The 20619-nt window shown below is 36.0% G+C and overlaps 1 protein-coding gene across 3 annotated transcripts in view; it reads right to left on the bottom strand.

Annotated features, from left to right (window-relative positions):
• The window catches only part of eif4ba (eukaryotic translation initiation factor 4Ba), a 32433-nt gene extending 12706 nt beyond the window's left edge, over positions 1-19727 (bottom strand). For all 3 annotated transcript variants that reach the window (XM_048177805.1, XM_048177806.1, XM_048177807.1), the window contains exons 1-9: positions 19625-19727; positions 14718-14858; positions 11000-11205; positions 8336-8452; positions 8005-8059; positions 7762-7905; positions 6265-6390; positions 1441-1617; positions 1106-1346 (exon numbers count right to left, since the gene is read on the bottom strand). In XM_048177805.1, the coding sequence (XP_048033762.1) occupies positions 1106-1346; positions 1441-1617; positions 6265-6390; positions 7762-7905; positions 8005-8059; positions 8336-8452; positions 11000-11205; positions 14718-14858; positions 19625-19637 (1220 nt within the window). In that variant the 5' untranslated portion in view covers positions 19638-19727. The remainder of the gene's footprint in view (positions 1-1105; positions 1347-1440; positions 1618-6264; positions 6391-7761; positions 7906-8004; positions 8060-8335; positions 8453-10999; positions 11206-14717; positions 14859-19624) is intronic.
• Positions 19728-20619: the final 892 nt, after the last annotated feature.

The raw sequence follows: 20619 nt of genomic DNA, 5'->3' as shown, positions 1-20619 counted from the left end.
ATCACTAAAAATATCATGATATCATGGATCATGTCAGTTATTATTGCTCCATCTGCCATTTTTCACTATTGTTCTTGCTTGCTTACCTAGTCTGATGATTCAGCTGTGCACAGATCCAGACGTTAATACTGGCTGCCCTTGTCTAATGCCTTGAACATGGGCTGGCATATGCAAATATTGGGGGCGTACATATTAATGATCCCGACTGTTACGTAACAGTCTGTGTTATGTTGAGATTCGCCTGTTCTTCGGAGGTCTTTTAAACAAATGAGATTCATATAAGAAGGAGGAAACAATGGAGTTTGAGACTCACTGTATGTCATTTCCATGTACTGAACTCTTGTTATTCAACTATGCCAATATAAATTCAATATTTAATTCTAGGGCACCTTTAAAACCATGTCAACAAATAAATGCATGCACAGTTTTGACGCACATATAATCACATGTTTGGTAATTTCATGACTTAAATTACAACAGAACAACGGCGGTCATTGTTCGTAGTTTCTTTTGCGCTTTATTTAAGCTATAATAAAGTAATTATGCAGCGCGCCGGCGCATTTGCGCATGCAATTTTTTTGCAAGTTTTACCGACATAGCCTGACAACATCTCATCAGACTGCAGTTCACTGTTGTTCAAGTGAAGCTCCCTCATCGTCACCTAACGTTACCTTTTCCGCACTCGTTTGACTTGCGCCTGGGGCTGAAGGCGAAGTCGGAATGCGCCTCTGAAAAGTGTCTCGTTAGTTGTGGTCATAAGAGACAGTTCTATTTAAACGCAGTGTTTTACTTAGCAATGTTTTAAAAAAAGATTTTTATTTTTGGTATTTTATATGCTCTGTTAGTGGTTTGTGGAGTAGAATCACCCGGGAGGGATATTTTTTTTATCCCCACTGGACCAGAAGGGGGGAAACCCCCCCCCGTCCCCCCTACAAATCGCACCCTGTATGTATATATATATATATATATATATATATATATATATATATATATAAAAGTTTATATAAATATTTGGGTTCAGAGGTGCAATATAATTCAACATTAAGAAAATGAACAAATATGTGCAGTTTTTTCAATAACGCTGTGGTGGAGTGTGGGAACGTACCTCTCTCTGGGCTTGCGTTCAGGTCCTCTGTTCTTGTCCTCCTCCAGCTGTCTCTGCAGTCTCTCTTGCTCTTTCTTAAGCCTCTCCTCCACCTCCCTCTCTTTAGCGGCCGTGTCCACTGGTTTGGCTCCTCCAAAGATGGACGCAGCTCGTCCAGAAGAGGATGAAGAGCTGCTGCTCTGGTCTTCCTCTTTGGGAACACTGCGGGGCTTCAGGTTTAGCTTGGGTCTCTGAGGGGGACCTGAACACAGATGCAGTACAGTCTGTTTGGATGATCTAATTAAAGACTTTCTTAGGTTCAGTTCCTGGAGTCAAATGCGAATGCATCAGCCCACCTCTGTCGTCGCGCTTCTCATCCCGTCTCTCGTATCTCTCTTCACGGTCACCATAGCGGTCTCCATAGCGCTCCCCGCTGCCCCGAAAGTCATCCCTCCGGTCGTCCCTCCGGTCGTCATAGTCACGCCGAAAACCGCTTCCAAACGGTCGACGTCCACCACTGCGTGAATCAAAACCTGAAATAATGTCAAACACAGAATTAGGAAGGTAAACACACTAGTGGCAGTTGTTGTTTTCAATGATTAATGCAAAACCATTTTCTAGGGAGAAAGACTTTGTTGATTGTTCTGTTCTTTTAAGCGCATTTAAAAGTTTTTATTGTAACAAATCTGTAACCTCAAACCAGCGGCCTGTTGCACAAAGCCGGTTTCAGTTTCTACCCAGGTAAGTTCAAGATCAGTTTGAGCAAACTCTGGTTTTTCGGGCTCATGAAGGTGAATTGGTTTTTGGCGGGGTTCATTGCTATGCTGCTTAATATTATTTTATAACCTGTGATACTTTTTCAGGATTCTTTGATGAATAAAAAGTTAAGAAATATCAGCATTTATTTAAAATAGAAATCTTTTGTAACAATATACACTACCGTTCAAATGTTTGGGGTCAGTAATTTTTTCCTTTTTTTTAATACTTTAATTAAATTAATACTTTTTTTAAATTAATACTTTTATTCAGCAAGGATGTGTTAAATTGATCAAAAGTGATAGTAAAGATTTATACTGTTAGAAAAGATTTCTATTTTGAATATTTGTTCTTTTTAACTTTTTATTCATCAATGAATCCTGAAAAAAGTATCACAGGTTCCAAAAAAATATTAAGCAGCACAACTGTTTCCAACATTGATAATAACTGAGTATCAAATCATCATATTAGAATGATTTCTGAAGGATCATGTGACACTGAAATAAATAACACATAACAATTGCTGCAATAAAAATATTTATTTGACATATTTACTAAATTTGAATTAATTTGGGAAAAAGAAATTTCATGTTATGACCAAACAAAATGTTTATATTTATGTTTGTAAATGATACATTTTATATAAATATTATACATTTATATAAATTTCCAATTAATTTCTAATTTCTAATTCCCATAAATTCTTATAAATTCCCATAAATTCCTGTTAAGTTTCCAAATTGGAATATTTCCAAATTCCCCAGGTTAAGTTCCCATGGAAAGTTTCTGGAAATTTACCGGAAACATTCCGCCCTTTTGCAACCATATGTGCGAGGTCAAAAAACACGCTCTGATGACGGAAGTGATGTCTCGCACTCATTGACATATACACATGAGAGATCACTTCCGTCATCAGAGCGTGTTTTCAGACCTCACACACCGGATGCTCAAGGCAGTTGGACATAGTGGTGTATTAGAGGTAAAAAATGATGTTCGGTTTCTCGCACAAACCGATCGTTTCGTGTCTTAATGTGTCGTCACAAGCCGCAGGGTTTAATTTGGATTTGTCTGTGCATGTGCAACTCTTATAGATGAAGTTCCCATTGATGGATCGGCAAAGGACCTTGATACGGGAATCTAACTCGGGTCGCCGTGAATGCATTTGCGCTATATGTTGGCGCACTAACCACTAGGCTATCGGCACCGACCTCCTGTGCATTTCTGTACAAGATTGAAATTAATTGGCAGAGAGATGTTGAAAAATTCACAGTAAACAGTAAAGCAAGATTGAAATGAAACTATCTTTTTTTTACTGTAAGCAATTATGGTTGTGAATACAGTATTACACAGTTCGAAAGAAAAAAATACATCTACCATGTGTTGTTGGACAGAAACAATGGTTGTGCTTGAAATCAAGATACTTCCCGTTAGATTTTTGTGTGTTACATAGAGAATAGTGTGTTATGTTTTGCAAAAAGTGTTTTATGAAATTGAAAACTGAATCGAAGGCCAAGAATTAGTATATGGTTTTGCAGATTTAGGTTTTGGAGTAGACTCCGCTAATGTACATCTATAGGCCGATGACACAATTATTTATACAGCAGCATCATCTATAAACCAAGCTCTGTTGAATTTATACAATATTCGTTGTCACAATTAAAATTAGTTTTAAATTCAAAGAAGACAAAATATATGATTTTTAGTCGCACTCATCTTAAGGACACAGATGTGACAATTTCAACTTTAAATGGTACAAAAATTGAAAGAGGAGGTTCTTATAAATATTTAGGTATATGGTTAGATGAAAAATTAGCATATAATGTCTATATTGATAATTTGCTGAAGAAGCTTAAAAAAAAATTGGGGTTCCTCTATCGTTTAAAATATTGCTTTCCCTGTGAGGCCCGAAAGAAGCTGGTTGAGAGTACTTTTTTATCAATAATTCAGTATGGTGATTTTGTTTACATGCATGCAGCTTCATCTTTATTAAGGAAATTGGCAATATATTTATTGCCAAGGCGCTTCTTGGCAAATTACCATATTATATTACAAAATTTTTAGCTTTTTATACTAATGGTTATGGTACTAGATCGCAGCTGCATCTTTGATTAAAAGTCCCAAAGGTATCCTCCGAATTTTGAAAGCATGCTTTTTCTTTTTATGCCCCTAGGGCTTGGAACGACTTACAAAATGTACTTTTTGCTTCCTTTGAGTACTTTTAAATGTATTTTGCATTCTGCTTTTAAAGAGTCTTGTAAGTGCTTCTCTTGACCTTTGGCCTATTTGATTTGTTGGATTGTTAGTTTTTGTTATTTGTATGGAACTATGTGTGCTGCCGTTTGGACCAGGTCTCCCTGGAAGAAGAGATTATGATATCTCAATGGGACCTTCCTGGATAAATAAAGGATAAAAAAGATTTGGTGTGTGGTTCTGCTGTTTGAGTGTCAGGTTTCAGAAAATGTGTGACTTAGTAAGGATTTTGTGTGTAAGCAGTTGAAAAAAAAAGTGCAAGTGATCGCACCGGCGCCTCCATGTTAGCTGTTATGCAGTAAGTGCGCTACTATTCAGCTTTCACACTCTGCACAGACACTTGAATAGCCCACTTTTTTCTAGGTTCACGTTAAAGTGAGCGGCCATGTAAAGTTGCTACAACTGACATGTTTCAGATGATAAGCCATATTTGAGGTTGATGAATGATAGGTGAGGGTTTGGGTGTCCTGCCCGATGTCCTGTAATTACCACACAGACCAGCTGTCTGTCACAGACAGACTTAGCCACTTCCTGTTTTTTTTTTCTGCGACTAAGCAACTAACAAAATTTTGGTCGACTAAGCCTCTTCCCCCTGAACAACAGTTAGTCGACTATTAGGGGCCAGCCCTACTACTGAAACCGTCGTTAGTCAGCGACATTCTGCTCTTGCATGGATGTTAAAAAAATATTTTGTTTTGCAGTGTAGCTAGTAAGCCAACAGTTTTTGTTTATTCATATTTTTGACTTCTCATTTTGAGTGACAGATGTCGTATTTAATTTAGCCTATTTTTTTCTGTGACTTTTTTTTATTGTGTTGACTAGGCATGTGACGGTATCAAATTTTCATGTCGCGATTAATTGCTGAAGCTTTTATCACGGTATATCACGATATTGAAATAAGTTGCAAAAAATGTGTTTTCATAGTATAACAGGTTTAAAAACTCTTTTTGTAATAACAAAAATAACTGAATGTTTAAATACAATAATATAATACATCAAAAATATATAAAGTTAAATTTTCAAAAAAATAAAGTGCAAAAGAATTAGGCTATAAAGAACAACAGGAAACACTTTACAATAAGGTCTCATTATTTAATGCATTAACTAAGATTGAGCAACAGCTACATTTGTTACAGAAAGTATTATTTTTTGCTTAATGTTAGTTTAGAAACACAACTGATCATGGTTAGTTTTCTCTCAGGTCCATTAAATAAGTTCTTTTGATTTTAGTAATGTCATTAAACAGTAACTAATAAATTAACATTAACTAAGAATAATTAATGCTTTGTAAGTATTTTTAGTTTTTTGTTAGTTTGGTAATAATGAATTAACATCTTAACGAATGAAGCCGTATGTCTCAAAGTTTTACTGAACAATAACAAATAATCAGAACATTTATAATCATTAGGGCATGTTGTAGTCCAGATTAAAATATAAAAAATGTTTAAGTTTGAAAATAAAGTATGAAGTATTCGGTGCTGTGATGAACAACATCGAGATTACAAAAAAATGAATGGCTGTTTGAAGCATTTTAAAAACTTCACTAGCGCAGTTGATTTGTTAATGGGGTTTCCGGGGTAACCGCTGCATTTCTGCTGTTCCATCAGCGCCCTCTGCTGTCAGAGAGTGAACGTGCACTTTCATTCAGCGTGTTTCCTTCACTTGTTCCACCATGTGCTTCTCATGCACATTGGGCTTGTTTACATCTGAGCGTGTGTCCCTTTGACACAGAATACAGCGGTGTTGTGCATTTTATACGACTGATGGGGAAAGTATTCTTAAATGCATTATAAAGCATTTAATAATGGGTAATAAATTATTATTCACAGTATTTTGAAATGCCCACGATAACAATACCGTGCATATTCATTATCGCGATATATCGCATTACCGAATATCGGCACATATCTAGTGTTGACAGTATCATGATAAGACATAAATAACAAATAAATTGCTTGTATAGCCAACATTTCATATTTGTTATCCCCAATCACTCTTTCTTTAGGGGAAATTTAAATGTGAATTCTGGAAATAAGAACTTAGGTGTAGTGGAGTCGGGAAGAAAATCATTCTAGACAGATAGTAGGTAAACACAAGACTAGTGAATTTCAAGCAGGAGAGGGCAGGTGTGGAATAAAACCTAGCGGGAGTGAGATAGACCTTTAGTTATATACCTCTGTCGTAGTCTCTGCGATCTTTGTCATCATAACGTTCACGGTATCTGTCTCTCCCGCCATCACGATCGTAACGATCATTGTCCCACCGCTGGCCACGGTCTGAATCATATCGATCTCGGGATCCTAAGAAGAAGATGGTAAAAATCCATCTATTTGAAACAAATGTTAAAAACTTTAAACCGCATAATGTCTGGATACATTTTATTGTACTCCCTCTTCAATGCTTCAAATAACCAATTACTTAACAGCATGTCAAATACATGTGAAGACTGTTGCATATAAACTAGGGATGTCCAGATCCGATCACGTGATCGGAAATCGGGCCCGATCATGTGGTTTCAGACTCGATCGGAATCGGACGTTACCTCCCGATCAGGACTCGGATATATATGTATATATATTCTCATTATTTTTAACACATCTATACTGATGCGGTGGCACAGAGTTAGGCCTGTTTCACACTGCAAGCGTAAGCGGTGCGTGAGTAGCGCATATTTTTTTCAGCGTGCATGTCAACCAACGGATGCATTCACACAGGCAGCAGGAGCAGCTCGTAAAGCGTCAGGCAGGAGCGTCGCGTAAGCAGCAGTGCCGCGATCGTCTCGGCACCGAGTCTATCCCTGTGTCTCAATCAGCTCCCTAGCTCCCTAGGTCGTGAATCAGTATATAATGAAAGTGAATGTGGCTGATTCCCTGATCAGTGCCCTGACTACTGAACTAGGGAGCTGATTGAGACACACGCTGCGCTGCTGACGCGTAATTAAAGTGAAAGCACACTTTTGATGGACAAAATAAATATAATTTCACACAAAAAGTGTTCAAAATGCACACAATACGCATGTCTAATGTGTTTTAACAAGAATTTGAGTATGACAGAAAAGAAAATTAAGAATCAAAAATAATAATAGAAGATTTACCCATTTAAACTTGTTTTTTATTATTCAGTTTGGGTTAAAGTATGGTGTATTATAAAAAACTAAAGTAAACTAGCCAGAAAATATGATATATATAAACATATTTTAGTTATTACACAGACTGCAGCATACCCAAATCAAACCAAATATATTTGTTTTTATATTAGCCTTTTTTATATTTACTGTTGCACTAAAGTGAAGTGAAGTGAACAATTTATGTTATTTATTACTTGATTGTTCAAGCTACCTCACAGAAGTGCTCTGTTTGTAATTAAATAAAAAATAAGGAACGTCCTGGATCTGTTTTTTTTCGCTCTTCTTTATTCTTTTTTTGATGTATTATAGAAGTATCGGATCGGGACTCGGTATCGGCAGATACTCAAAATCAAATGACTCGGACTCGGACTCAAGGGCAAAAAAACCTGATCGGGACATCCCTAATATAAACTTACAATACATTTTGCTAGTAGCTTGTCATGTGGCTAACGATGAGAAGTTGTTTGACAAACTAGAGATTCGAAGTAGTGTTCTCTCATACTATTGCTCTAACAAATACTTGTCAGATTAAGTAATTGCTTACGCTCTCCAAAAGCGTCGTCCCTTCGAGGTCCGTCATCAGAGTCAGATTTAGGCCTTGCCCGCCAGTCAGAATCGGTCTTGTCTGGGCCCATGTCTCGCTCACTGCGGTTACGGTCCCGCCCGGACATGGAGCGATCGTCTCTCTCTGAGCAGGAGAAAACAAAAATGATTGTAAATATGGAAATACATTATTTGTTTTACCCCCAATAATACAAGTTCACAGATTGGTTTCTCAGCTTCAGACCTTTCTCATTGGACTGGTCAGCGATGTCTACACGGATCCTACGATTCCCAAGGTTCTAGAGAGAGAGTAGGAAGATGAGGTTAATATGAGAATACCACACTGCTGCTCATTACACAAACTGTGAGCATGCACCTTTATTCTGTACAAGTGTAACATATAACATGCGCCACCATGTGGCCACCACTGAAACAACCCTAACACCAACAGTGAGTGCTATATATAATGCAGAACCATTTACGTACTTGCACAGGTTTTCAGATAAAGAATAAGTTATATTGTTAGTCATTAGACATACAATAACAAAGTAACATGACCGACAATCGGATCTCACCTCTTCATTGAGACTGAGTGCGCGCAACAGAGAATCCACGTCATCAAACTCTGCATAACCAAAGCCTTTCAGCCGTTCTGGGTTACTGGGCTCCCTCGGGAGGCGAACTGCACTGATCTGTATAAATAAAAAAATATAATAACAGTTGGCGATATTTCTCATGCTTTACTCTATGGGCTAGAAAACTGCAACAATTCTTCACGTTCTGTCCGCCGCTTCATTTAATGTGGCATGGTGTTTGTTTTTCTAGCATCTTAAAGCATGTTTTGCATTTTTAGAATGGAGTGTGAAGTTAAAACTAAATTAAAAATGATAATGAATCAAATTTAAGTTGCATCTCAAGATCCCGGTGTCCTAATCCATTTTATTAAATCAGTTCTGTACATTTAGCAGCTTTTGGAAACAAAAGGAAACGTTAAAGAAATGCAGGTTTCAGGGTTTATTCTGATTTAGACGATCTGCATATTGAACTAAATGAATTAATCAAAGGATTATATGAACAAATATATTACTGTTTGAAAAGAACATTTTTAAAATAGTCTCGTATGTTCATATATTATTCATTTATTTGATCAACAATAGAGCAAAATCAGTAATATTGTGAAATGTTATCACAATTTAAAATCACTGTTTTCTATTTGAATATGTTTTAAAATGTCATTTCATTCCTGTGATGTCAAAGCTGAATTTTCAGCATCATTATTCCAGTCTTCAGTCACATGATCCTTCAGAAATCATTCTAATATGCTGATTTGCTGCTCAAGAAAGATTTATTATTGTCAATGTTGAAACAGTTGTGCTGCTTCATATTTTTTTGGAAACTGTGATGCATTTTTGTCAGGATTCTTTGATGAAAAGAACATAATTTATATGAAATAGAAATGTTAAATGACTTTACAGTCACTTTTGATCAATTTAATGCATCCTTTCTAAATAAAAGACCTAAACACTTGAACGGTATTGTAAGTAAAAAACCCCATAAAGATACATAGTAACACTTTATTTTACAGTGTCCTTGTTACATATGTTACATGTACTAACCATAGTAATTATGCATAATTACATGCAAATAACCCTCAACCAAACCCTAATCCTACCCTAACCCTATAGTAAGTACATGTTGTTAATTAATATTACTCAGTACTTAAATATATAATTACACTGTAAGAATGACACCTTAAACCTGCAATATTTTGCGAAAAATAATCACTTTTCTAACTGCTATACTAGAGCTGACACTGCGATAATGTAGTAAAAGAACATTCGACAGATCAAAGTTTAGAGTGTTTTCATATTGAATAGATATACAAAATAAACTTGTATTATTAAGTATCTTAGCATTATATATAATGCTTATGCATTATATATACTGTACAGTTCTCTCATCACTCCATATTTAACATATGGAATAGAAATCTGGGGAAATACATATAAATCTAGAACTACTCCAGTTTTTCTACTACAAAAAAGGGCTATTAGAATAATGACACATTCTCCATATAATACTCCAACGAATCCTTTGTTTACCCAGTTAAAAACATTAAAATTCTATGATTTGGTAGATTTGTATACTGCTAAATTTGTGTATAAGGCAAGACAACACATCCTCCCGCAGTCCTTGCAAGCTATGTTTAGCTTGAGAGACAGTAATTACGACCTTAGAGGGATATATATGTTTAATATACCATATTGTAGAACCAATTTAAGAAGAAACTGCCCATCAAATAAAGGTGTTCTGCTTTGGAATAGCTTCCCTGATGAGTTAAAAAAGGCTATTTCATTAACACAGTTTAAAATACTTTATAAAGGATTGGTAATGAAAAGATATACTGAATAGTGATGATAATGTTAGTAGTAGTAGTGATGATAATAACAATAATAATAATGTATGTTCTTCTAAATATATACTGAGAATATCCTATATTGTCATATTAATGTCAATTAATATGTTAGTGCTGCTTGTGTGGAGTTAAGGGTAGGCATGATAAGCTTTAGCTTCAGCCTACACCTTTTGGTCAATAAGAGTGTAAACATCTTGTTTTTTATTTTTCTTTTTTTCCTTTTTTGAATGATCTTGTAATTATTTTAATTTGTAAGGTTATGTATGTGTACATGCATGTGCACAATTGTATGTATCTGTAAGTTTTATGTTTTCCTGTGCAAAATGATGCAAAGGGAATTTTGCTTGTTGACCAAAAAACAATAAAAACAATAAACAATCTTGCATTGTTGAAGCTGTAATGGCATCTGAAAGTCGTCACCACCAAATTTAGACTTCCAGTTATTTAAAAAAAAAAAAAAATCCCTAACAATTACTCTGGAAACTCGTGTTGATGAAACTCAGCTGTGTTCTAAAAACAGCTTTGAAAATCATCTTCTTCATGCACTATTTACAACAAGGTGTTCTGAGACATGCAAAATAGCACAAGTCTAAAAACTGTAGCAGATGCTGTTAGGCAGAACCCATGTTTTGATATGACAAACTTGACGCGTCACCATGGAAATAATAAGGTGATCCATTCTAAAATAATGCTCCTCTCCAAAACCCCACCAGGGGCTCAGCTAGAATTTTAAAACGTACGTGTGAAAGGGTTAAAGTATAACGTATGTGAGAATCCACATGAATGCTCCTTCTGCAGACTCACAGGAAGACAGGAAACTCACACTGAGTCCACGGAAGAAGTTTTTGATGGAGTCTTCGGTGACGTCATAGGGGAGGTTGCCCAGGAAGGCGGTGTAGGGGGGGCTGCGAGGCAGACGGGAGCGGTCGATGTTGGGCTCACGGGCGGCACGTGGAGCCGTCGGCAGAATAGACCGATCGATGGGTGGCGCTCGGTACACGTCATCTTCTGTGTGCCAGGCAGTAGTAACTGTAAAAGAAGTGAAGTCGATTAGGGATGGTTCTGTCTTCATTTACTCAACCTCACGTTGATTCAAACCCAAACGACTTTCCTTATTCTCTGTAACAAGCTGCTCATTCCCATACAAGTAAGCAGGGGTTGAAGTTCAAAAAGGCGCCATAATAATAATAATCCGCATAACATTATATAATGTACCCATTATATTCTGAACCTTTGAGAAACAAACTGAAATTCATTAAAAAAAAATTGTATTAAGAGGCATGTATCAAATGTGCTAGATATCAAAAAAAAGTGCCATATATCAAATGTGATCATCATTCTCACAGCTTTTTACAATCTCAAGGGCATGTTTCTCAATACTTAAAGGGTTAGTTCACCCAAAAATGACAATTTTGTCATTAATTACCCTCATGTCGTCACCCTCACATCTGAACTTTTGCAAGAGATTTGTTCTTGCACATCAATCTTGTTCGGTTCAGCTTATGTTTATGTTCGATGATCAATGTTTATATGTGAATAAAAGCCTAAATTCACTCTGTTCATCATATAAATCAATTTTGTCTCTTCAGAATATTTCAGCTAAACCACTTTATTTATATGGATTAGTTTTTATGAACTTTTTGATGCGTCAAAGTGGTAGTTGCATAGCTGTCAATGGAGGAAAAGCTCTCAGATTTCATCAAAAATATCTTAATTTGTGTTCTGAAGATGAATGAAGGTCTTACGGGTGTGGAACGACATGAGGGTGAGTAATTAATGACAGAATTTTCATTTTTGGGTGGACTAACCCTTTAAGCACAGCAGTAAATATCACATTCAAAATGCACTAAAATTACCAAAACTCTTCATAAATGTCTCAGATCAACTCATTCTTTCACAACACTAGCAAAGGTTTTTACCCAACAAACACACTTTGTCACTCATAAATCAATGACAAAAAAAACACACTAACAGGTAGCATTATACAATATTTTCTTTTGTAAAATGTCTTCACAAATCAATAATGACACTCACTGCTGCTTAGAATTCACTGTATATGAAACATGTTTACTTTTCAGTACAAAGTTATTCGTACTGTAGTGTGTATTTGTACTAAGTTGTCCACTTTTGTACAGATAGTAATGAAACAAAGACCTGCATCTGTTTTGATAGTATTTGGAATATATTTCAATGGTAGAAATCTAGCAAATTGCTGTCTTATTCAGTTTTGTATTATGTAGACATGTGAAAATTGGCCTGTAGGTCAGAGTTTTGGTGGTGGTTGTGAATGATAAATGATCCAGTTCAGCCCACATCGACTGCTGTTGACCTAAGCATTGAGCAATGGGTCTTAGCTACAGTGTAAAAAAAATAAAACTTGGAATAAGTCAAAGTATACTTTTATGATTTATTTGACTTTTTTGGCTTTACAGCCTGTAGTCACTATATGGATTTATTGAACGGAAAAGAGCAGCATGAACATTGTGCAAAACATCTCATTTTTTGTTCCACAGAAGAAAAGGTCATTTGAGTTTGTAACATCATGAGCTTTCAGAGAGGTACAGTACAGTCCAAAAGTTTGGAACCACTAAGATTTTTAATGTTTTTAAAAGAAGTTTCGTCTGCTCACCAAGGCTACATTTATTTAATTAAAAATACAGTAAAAAACAGTAATATTGTGAAATATTATTACAATTTAAAATAACTGTTTTCTATTTGAATATATTTCACAAAGTAATTTATTCCTGTGATGCAAAGCTGAATTTTCAGCATCATTACTTCCAGTCTTCAGTGTCACATGATCCTTCAGAAATCATTCTAATATGCTGATCTGCTGCTCAAGAAACATGTAATGTGCACAGATGTACAAAATATTTGTGTACAATATTTTTTTCAGGATTATTTGATGAATAGAAAGTTCAAAAGAACAGTGTTTATCTGAAATCTAATCTTTTGTAACATTATAAATGTCTTTACTGCCACTTTTGATTGATTTAATGCATCCTTGCTGAATAAAAGTATTCATTTCTTTCATTTCTTTTCAAAAAAATAAAAATAAAAATTCTTACTGACCCCAAACTTTTGAACGGTAGTGTATAATGCTACAGAAGCTTTGTATTTCAGATAAATGCTGTTCTTTTGAACTTTCTATTCATCAAGGAATCCTGAAAAAAAAAGTACACAACTGTTTTCAACATTGAAAATAATCATAAATGTTTATTGAGCAGCAGATCAGCATATTAGAATGATTTCTGAAGGATCATGTGACACTGAAGACTGGAGTAACGATGCTGAAAATTCAGCTTTGCATCACAGGAATAAATTACTTTGTCAAATATATTTAAATAGTACACAGTTATTTTAAATTGTAATAATATTTCACAATATTACTGTTTTTTACTGTATTTTTAATTAAATAAATGTAGCCTTGGTGAGCAGATGAAACTTCTTTTAAAAACATTAAAAATCTTAGTGGTTCCAAACTTTTGGACTGTACTGTATGTTATAAGCTATTGTTTTGATAGAAGGAAATGAGATACATTACTAGTTTCATTTTTTGTTCTTCAGACATTCCCCTTTAAACACAATAAGTATATCAGCTGTTAAAAAGTTACCCACATTTGGATTTCAACCATTGAAAATGGGTACAATTTGGACATGAAGTCACATTGAGATCCCCTTATCTACGGGAATGAACCATATAGGGCCTTAAAAATGAAGATTCCAAAAGAAAAGTTTATTAAGAAAGAGAATAAAGAAGAAAATTGGGACATATTTAATACTTTTAGAGTTACAGGCATTCAAACTTTGGAAAAAGACTATTTATAGCACTCAGACATGTACTGTATGTTCTATGCAATTATGATACATTTCTATTTTCAACATTATTTGTTGTTCAGATATTCCTCTTAAAAGAAAAAAGTATCAGCTGTATGCAAACTGACCCACATTTGGTTGTTGATCATTGAAAATGTACAATTTTCCACATTGAAATTCCCTTATCTCTGGAAATTAACCATATAAATCAAGATACCAAAAGAAAAGTACGTTAAGAACTAGAATCTAAAAGCATATTAAGATATCTTTAACACTTCTAGATGCAAACTTCAGGCAAAAAAACACAATAAGTGCCATTTTTGAACTGTCACCGCTGGCACATAATCCAACAAAGATTGTTAAAGTCAACAGATTTTACTAATAAACCTACCAATCTCTGTGTAAAAATAAAATAATGCTGCTGCAATGTTTCTAAAATCACTTTTACCCCCCTGTATGTAATTTGGCAAATCTCAGGTGAAAATGAACCCTCTAGAAAGTAGTGGATTACTCAGTAAATATACATCCATGACATTTAATATTTTGCCTTTCTTCTTCATTTATGTATTTCTTTCTGGTTGAGTTGACACAGAATGACCCAGACTATAGTATCGAAATACTAAAAAAAAAAAAGATTGTAAAAGCATATTTTTTGAAAGCAAAGTGCCATTAATGCATATTTGTTGGCATATTCCATATTCAAATATTTCATATTTGAATCTCACCATCTCCCTCCAGGTCATCGGTCTCGTCGGCCCAGCTTGTGGGCTTTGCGGGTGCGTAACTCGGTGGAGCATTTCCCCCGCTGTCCTCCGCTAAAAAGTCGGTCAGGGTAAGGGTCTTACCCTTTTTCTTATTCTTTTTAGCTGTCAAGAAATAAACAAATAGTATGTGCTGAAAACAGCTTTAAAAGTCATTATACAACATAACATCATTATGCCTGCAAAAGATCCACAAATATGCAGTTGAACAATGCAAATTTAATGTACTTCCTTTGCATTAAATATAAATCAGTGTCAAGGGGAAATGTGAAGTAACCAACCCTACATAATTTGCATAGACAAAATGCAGCATTTGGAAAACAAGAATATCTATTTTCAGGCCCGATTGACTCTCATCTGTTGTGGTCTGCTGCAGTTAACACGTGGAGAGAGGCATATTCGTGAGCTACTACATGCTTCGGAGCTCTTTTGTGACAAACTGCACTGTCAGGACATTCCAGCTCTGTGAAACTGAAGCAGTGTTTACTGTAGGGCTACGACACCCCGCTGCAAAACCAAAACAAAGTGCTAAAGTCCTGACAACATTATCCTGGGTTTTTGAGTGGCAGTGACCTGTGAAAGTAGAAGGAAGAAAGAGTCTCTGACAACTCTATCAATTATGATTACACCGTCTCGTAATACCTAAAAAGACAAAACACAGTATCGTTTCACTATTGAATCACATTTGAATGTTAAAAGTGTGTTTTTGTTCCATTTTCTCTTAGGACTGCTGCATGGGAATTTGTGGACTGAGATCTCAACTAAAGGCACATCTTTTCAGGACCAGAAGGACTTCCAAAAATGTGCCTTAGGGTGTTTTCACACCTACGGACCGTTTGTTTTGTTCCAAAACAGGGACTTAATTTGTTACAATGTTGCATTTTCTTCTTGGTTCGGTTCGCTTTCACATGGCAACATTTCAAAGCGTACCAAAATGAGTCTAGGCAAGTCACATGCGAGTACAGCTGTCCTCTTATTGGTCAGTTTTCTCTGCATCATCCATGAGCTTATTGTGGCTTTATTTGTAACTGTCAAGACAAACGCAAACACTATATGAATGTAGCCGCCATTCCCGCTGTTAAATTATATACTACATTCATATTAATGCTGCGGCAAATTCAAATTCTCTGTCTCTGGATCTCCCAGCTCTGTCCAGTAGGTGAACTGTTGCCAATGTGTTGAGAGACCATGAATTTTGATTAAGAGCGGGAATCGAGGCTTCGTCGGGACAGCATTCTCACACAGAGAAGTGCAATTGCACAACAGAGGCGTTCGTTGTTTTCAATTATGGTAAATAATGTGCTCACTCACAGAATCGGACACTACTGTTTTTGCTCACATTTCCCGTTATGAATTATGATATTGTTTTGTCTGTTGGGTCGGTTTGCTTTCACATCTCAAGCGAACCGCTCCAGAGTAGTTTGAAAGCGTACCAAGACCACCTCTTCAAGCAGGTCTCGGTACGCTTGTTTGGTCCGCTTTTGATGCGCACCCGAGTGCGATTGCTGCTTTCGCACCTGCCCAAAGAACCACACCAGAGGGGATGATAATGAACTCTGGTGTGATTCAACCAAACTAAATAAGGTGGGTGCGTTCACACTTGTCATGTTTGGTTCGATTAAAACGAACCCTGGTGCGATTGCTCTGTTCATTTGAACATATGTGAACGCTGCCATCCGAACCCTGGTGCACCAAACAAGCGGACCGAGACCGCTGAAAAGATTGGTCTCGGTCCGCTTCCAAACGAACTCTGGTGCGGTTCGAATGATATATGAACGCAAAACGGACCAAAGACATGTAAACGAACCAAAAACAGGAAGATGAGACCCTAAAATGGACAGAAACCTCACGCATGTCGGTTTTTCTCGTCATAGTCATGAGTTTGCCCATCACAGGCATCAGACGCGCGTCTCAGCAGATCGTTTGTGTGTGTGACGGATGGATTCCCGCCGCTGTTTTGACTCCTTTACACATTCACTTCACGAGTTCACAGATCATATGCAGGTTACACACACACAACAAGCGCATTTACCTCAGCACACAGCATTGTTTTGAATGTTCGGTAAGATCAGTCTCAAAATAGGCAATACGTCATAAAATCCGACCAATCCGGTTGTGAACGTATCCCTGCATCTTTTGGTTCGGTGATAAAAGTGCCAATCTGAAACCTAATCGGACTAAATGTTTTGTTTTTTTTGGTCCAGACCAAATGAACCGAACTACAAGTGTGAACGCAACTTTAGATTCATATAAGAATGCAATTTTTTTGTTTGTTTGTTTTTTGTCTGCAGATTCATTATGTGAAATGTGTGCCTTTTACAGTTTCACAAGGAGATTTTTAAAGTACACTTAAGTACGATTTTACAATTCTATTAGAAAAATAATGTTTATGTGTATCGAGTCTGTTGTTTACCATTCAAAATCATTGTAACCGGGCTGAAATTTTAGGATATCATATGCACAAACAAAAATAAGAAAAGTGTGATTAAGAAGTTGTCTGGCTATCACCAGAGCAAGCTCAATTTAAAATTGAACATTGGTCTGGAGAGTCTGTATGTATTTTCTATGGCACATTCAGGCACAAGAGGCGTGATCAATGAGCATTATTCATGCAATTGGATAGTCCTTCAACCAATCAGATCAACGATCTGGGTGACGTGCTTTGCAGAGCGACGCGAAAACTCCAGACAGGTTTAGTTTATATTGGTTTGTAGCATTGATCAGCGGTTTGCAGAAGCAGCAATGGCATTGAGCGATTTTTGCAGGTTGTGCAAAAAAAACCAAAAAAAAAAAGTGATGAAAGTGAGTGGTATTTACACCCACTCGAGCGATTTGTTTGCTAAACTAAAGAAGTCATTCAGCATCGCCGAGAGGTTAAAAGGAATTGGATTGACGGTCGTGCTTGCCGTCGCTTCTCTATCGTCATCGTGTTATACTCGCCAATAGCGAGCAAGGTGGATAAGCCAGTCTGTGATTGGTTCCCGCAAAAGTTTAACAGAAGCAGCAGAAATGAATGTACGGGTTTCCAGACTGAGTTGCCGGGCGAAATCAAATCGCCGACAGATCAGGCTGGGTTTACCCAGTCTAATTAAGAAGATGATTTAACTAAAAAAAAAAAAAAAAAAAAGAAAAAAGAAAAAAGCAGAAAAAAAAAAGAAGTAAAACAATAATAAGTAAAAAAACAATATGTAGTAAAAATACAGGAGATAAAGTAAGAAAAAACATATATAATAAAATAAAAAAAATAAGTTGGTGCATTTCTGTTAACGCATCAGTTAAAGGATTAGTTCACTTTCATATTAAAATTTTCTGATAATTTACTCACCCTCATGTCATCCAAGATGTTCATGTCTTTTTTTCTTCAGTGGAAAAGAAATTAAGGTTTTTGATGAAAACATTCCAGGATTATTGTCCTTATAGTGGACTTCAATGGCCTCCAAACGGTTGAAGGTCAAAATTACAGTTTCAGTGCAGCTTCAAAGAGCTTTAAACGATACCAGACAAGGAATAAGAGTCTTATCTAGAGAAACCGTCACTCATTTTCTAAAAAAACAATAAAAATTATATTCATTTTAACCATAAATGCTCATCTTGAACTAGCTCTCTTCTTCTTCTCTATTAGAATTCCAGCAGTGTAGACACAGCTAAGTGTACTACTGCCCTCCACAGGTTAAAGTTTGAACTAATTGTTATATACTTGCACTAGCATATTGAATATGACAATTTAGTTCAAACTTTGACCTATGGAGGGCAGTAATACACTTACACTGCCGGAATTAAAATAGAAAAGAAGTTCAAGATGTTCAAGATGAGCATTTATGGTTAAAAAAAAAATTAAAATGAAAGGTTAAGGTTAACATTACATTTTTTATTTATTTTTTTTTAGAAAATGAGTGATGGTTTCTGTAGACAAGACCCTTATTTCTCGTCTGGGATCGCTGTAAACGGTAATTTGGACCTTCAACCGTTTGGGCTCCACTGAAGTCCACTATAAGGAGAAAAATCCTGGAATGTTTTCCTCAAAATCCTTCTTTTCTTTTCCACTGAAGAAAGAAAGACATGAACATCTTGGATGACATGAGGGTGAGTAAATTATCAGGAAAATTTTAATTTGAAAGTGAACTAATCCTTTTTAATTTTGCATTTTGTAAAATGGCCCTTCTAATAAATCAACACAAAGTGTTCAACCAAAAACAGCTTGCTTGTCCCGGGACAGCAGAAGATCTCCAAATGAGTTACACTGTCCTAGGACAGTGATGAGAGCAGCAAAAACATAATGAAAACTGAGGAAGGCGCTTTTGCACCATAAGCAAGCTGTAATCTGTCAGATAAACGCGGGAAGGTGTTGAGTCAATGTGTGAAGTTACAGCAGCCCCTCCCTCAACTCTGCGCCTGCGCTCACATACATGCGCTCGAGCCAACTGTTTATTTCGCTCGTGTCTTGTAAACAAAGCAAAGAAATACTGCATTCACATTCGGGAAAACAAGATAGTTGCAATGCAGCGAAAGCAACACAAAACAGCGAGCATACAGACACGGGCTGGGCTGCATGTGCCTCCTTTCTGCCTGAGAAGAATGTGTCATAAGCAGTGTAAACAGCGCTTCCGTGTTGTCTGAAGAGAAAGTAAATAAGCTGATCAATATGTTTTCGCATATGCACATACAGCTGCTGGTGCAGTTTCGACGCAGCGTCCCTTCACAACTCAAGATCAAGCTTAACAATCTGCCCTCGTCGCTAATTCGCCTGCATCACGCTGGAGATCATCTCGGACACACTTTATCTGACACTGAGAGACATTTCCCTGACACAAATGACGCGTCGCACCCGAAAATTCCCAACCGGCCCAGGCACAAATCTATAAAATCCTCACCTGAAGCCGCCATGCTGGAGAAGGAGTGCGTGTCATATCCCCGGATGGGGGCGTGGCTTGCTGCATGACGTCACTGAGCGCTGGGTAATGTAGTCTTTATGGGTTGGGTTAGTCAGGTGGTTGTCAAGCAAACAGTGTCTCCCACAATTATGTGGACACGTAGGTAGACCCTATTTAATATGCACAAATAACACTGCATTTGATTAGATCAGGGGTTGTCAGTATTTTATATTATATTCAGTAAACTTTATATTAATACATTTTTAATACATTTCTTTTTATTTATTGTGTTTCGAATTACTCCATTTAGTCTGATAAATATATACATTGCCTAATAATAAAAACAAATCAATAATATATATATATATACAGAGCTGGGTAGATTATGAATTGTAATCAGTTATTGTGAATAACATTAACTGTAATTACTCTAAATGTAATCCAAAAGTAGTCAGATTACGTTACCAAAAATGTGTAATCTAAGAGATTATATTACTGATTACAAATTTTGTCATGTAATTTGTAATCAGTAATATAATCTCTTAGATTACACATTTTGGGTAACGTAATCTGACTACTTTTGGATTACATTTAGATTACATTTGTGCTAACCCTTATTTGATGTCACATATATTGTAGGATAATCTTGTACTATTTTGACAGATACAAAGAAAAAATATAGTCCAAAAAATATATTCTATTATTAGCCTCAACAGATTGTTTTTAAAGTGAAATGTATAGACAGTTAATGCTTCAGAATACTAACACTAATGTACCTGTTAGTGTTCGCTGATAGTAACACTGAATAAAACAAAATCAAATCTTATGATTTTAAAACATATTTACTTAAAATTATGTACATTTAGAAAACAGCAACATTACAAAAAAATGAAAAACATGAAATTCACAGCAATATCACTGCTACATCAATTATTTCATCTGTATTTCATATATATTATTATTATTATTATATTATATATATATATATATATATA

The sequence above is a fragment of the Megalobrama amblycephala genome, linkage group LG24 (genome assembly GCF_018812025.1).
Source record: "Megalobrama amblycephala isolate DHTTF-2021 linkage group LG24, ASM1881202v1, whole genome shotgun sequence".
NCBI classification, from domain to species: Eukaryota; Metazoa; Chordata; class Actinopteri; order Cypriniformes; family Xenocyprididae; genus Megalobrama; species Megalobrama amblycephala.
Note: the sequence above shows the minus strand (reverse complement) of the source record. Positions and strands in the feature narration are given on the sequence as shown.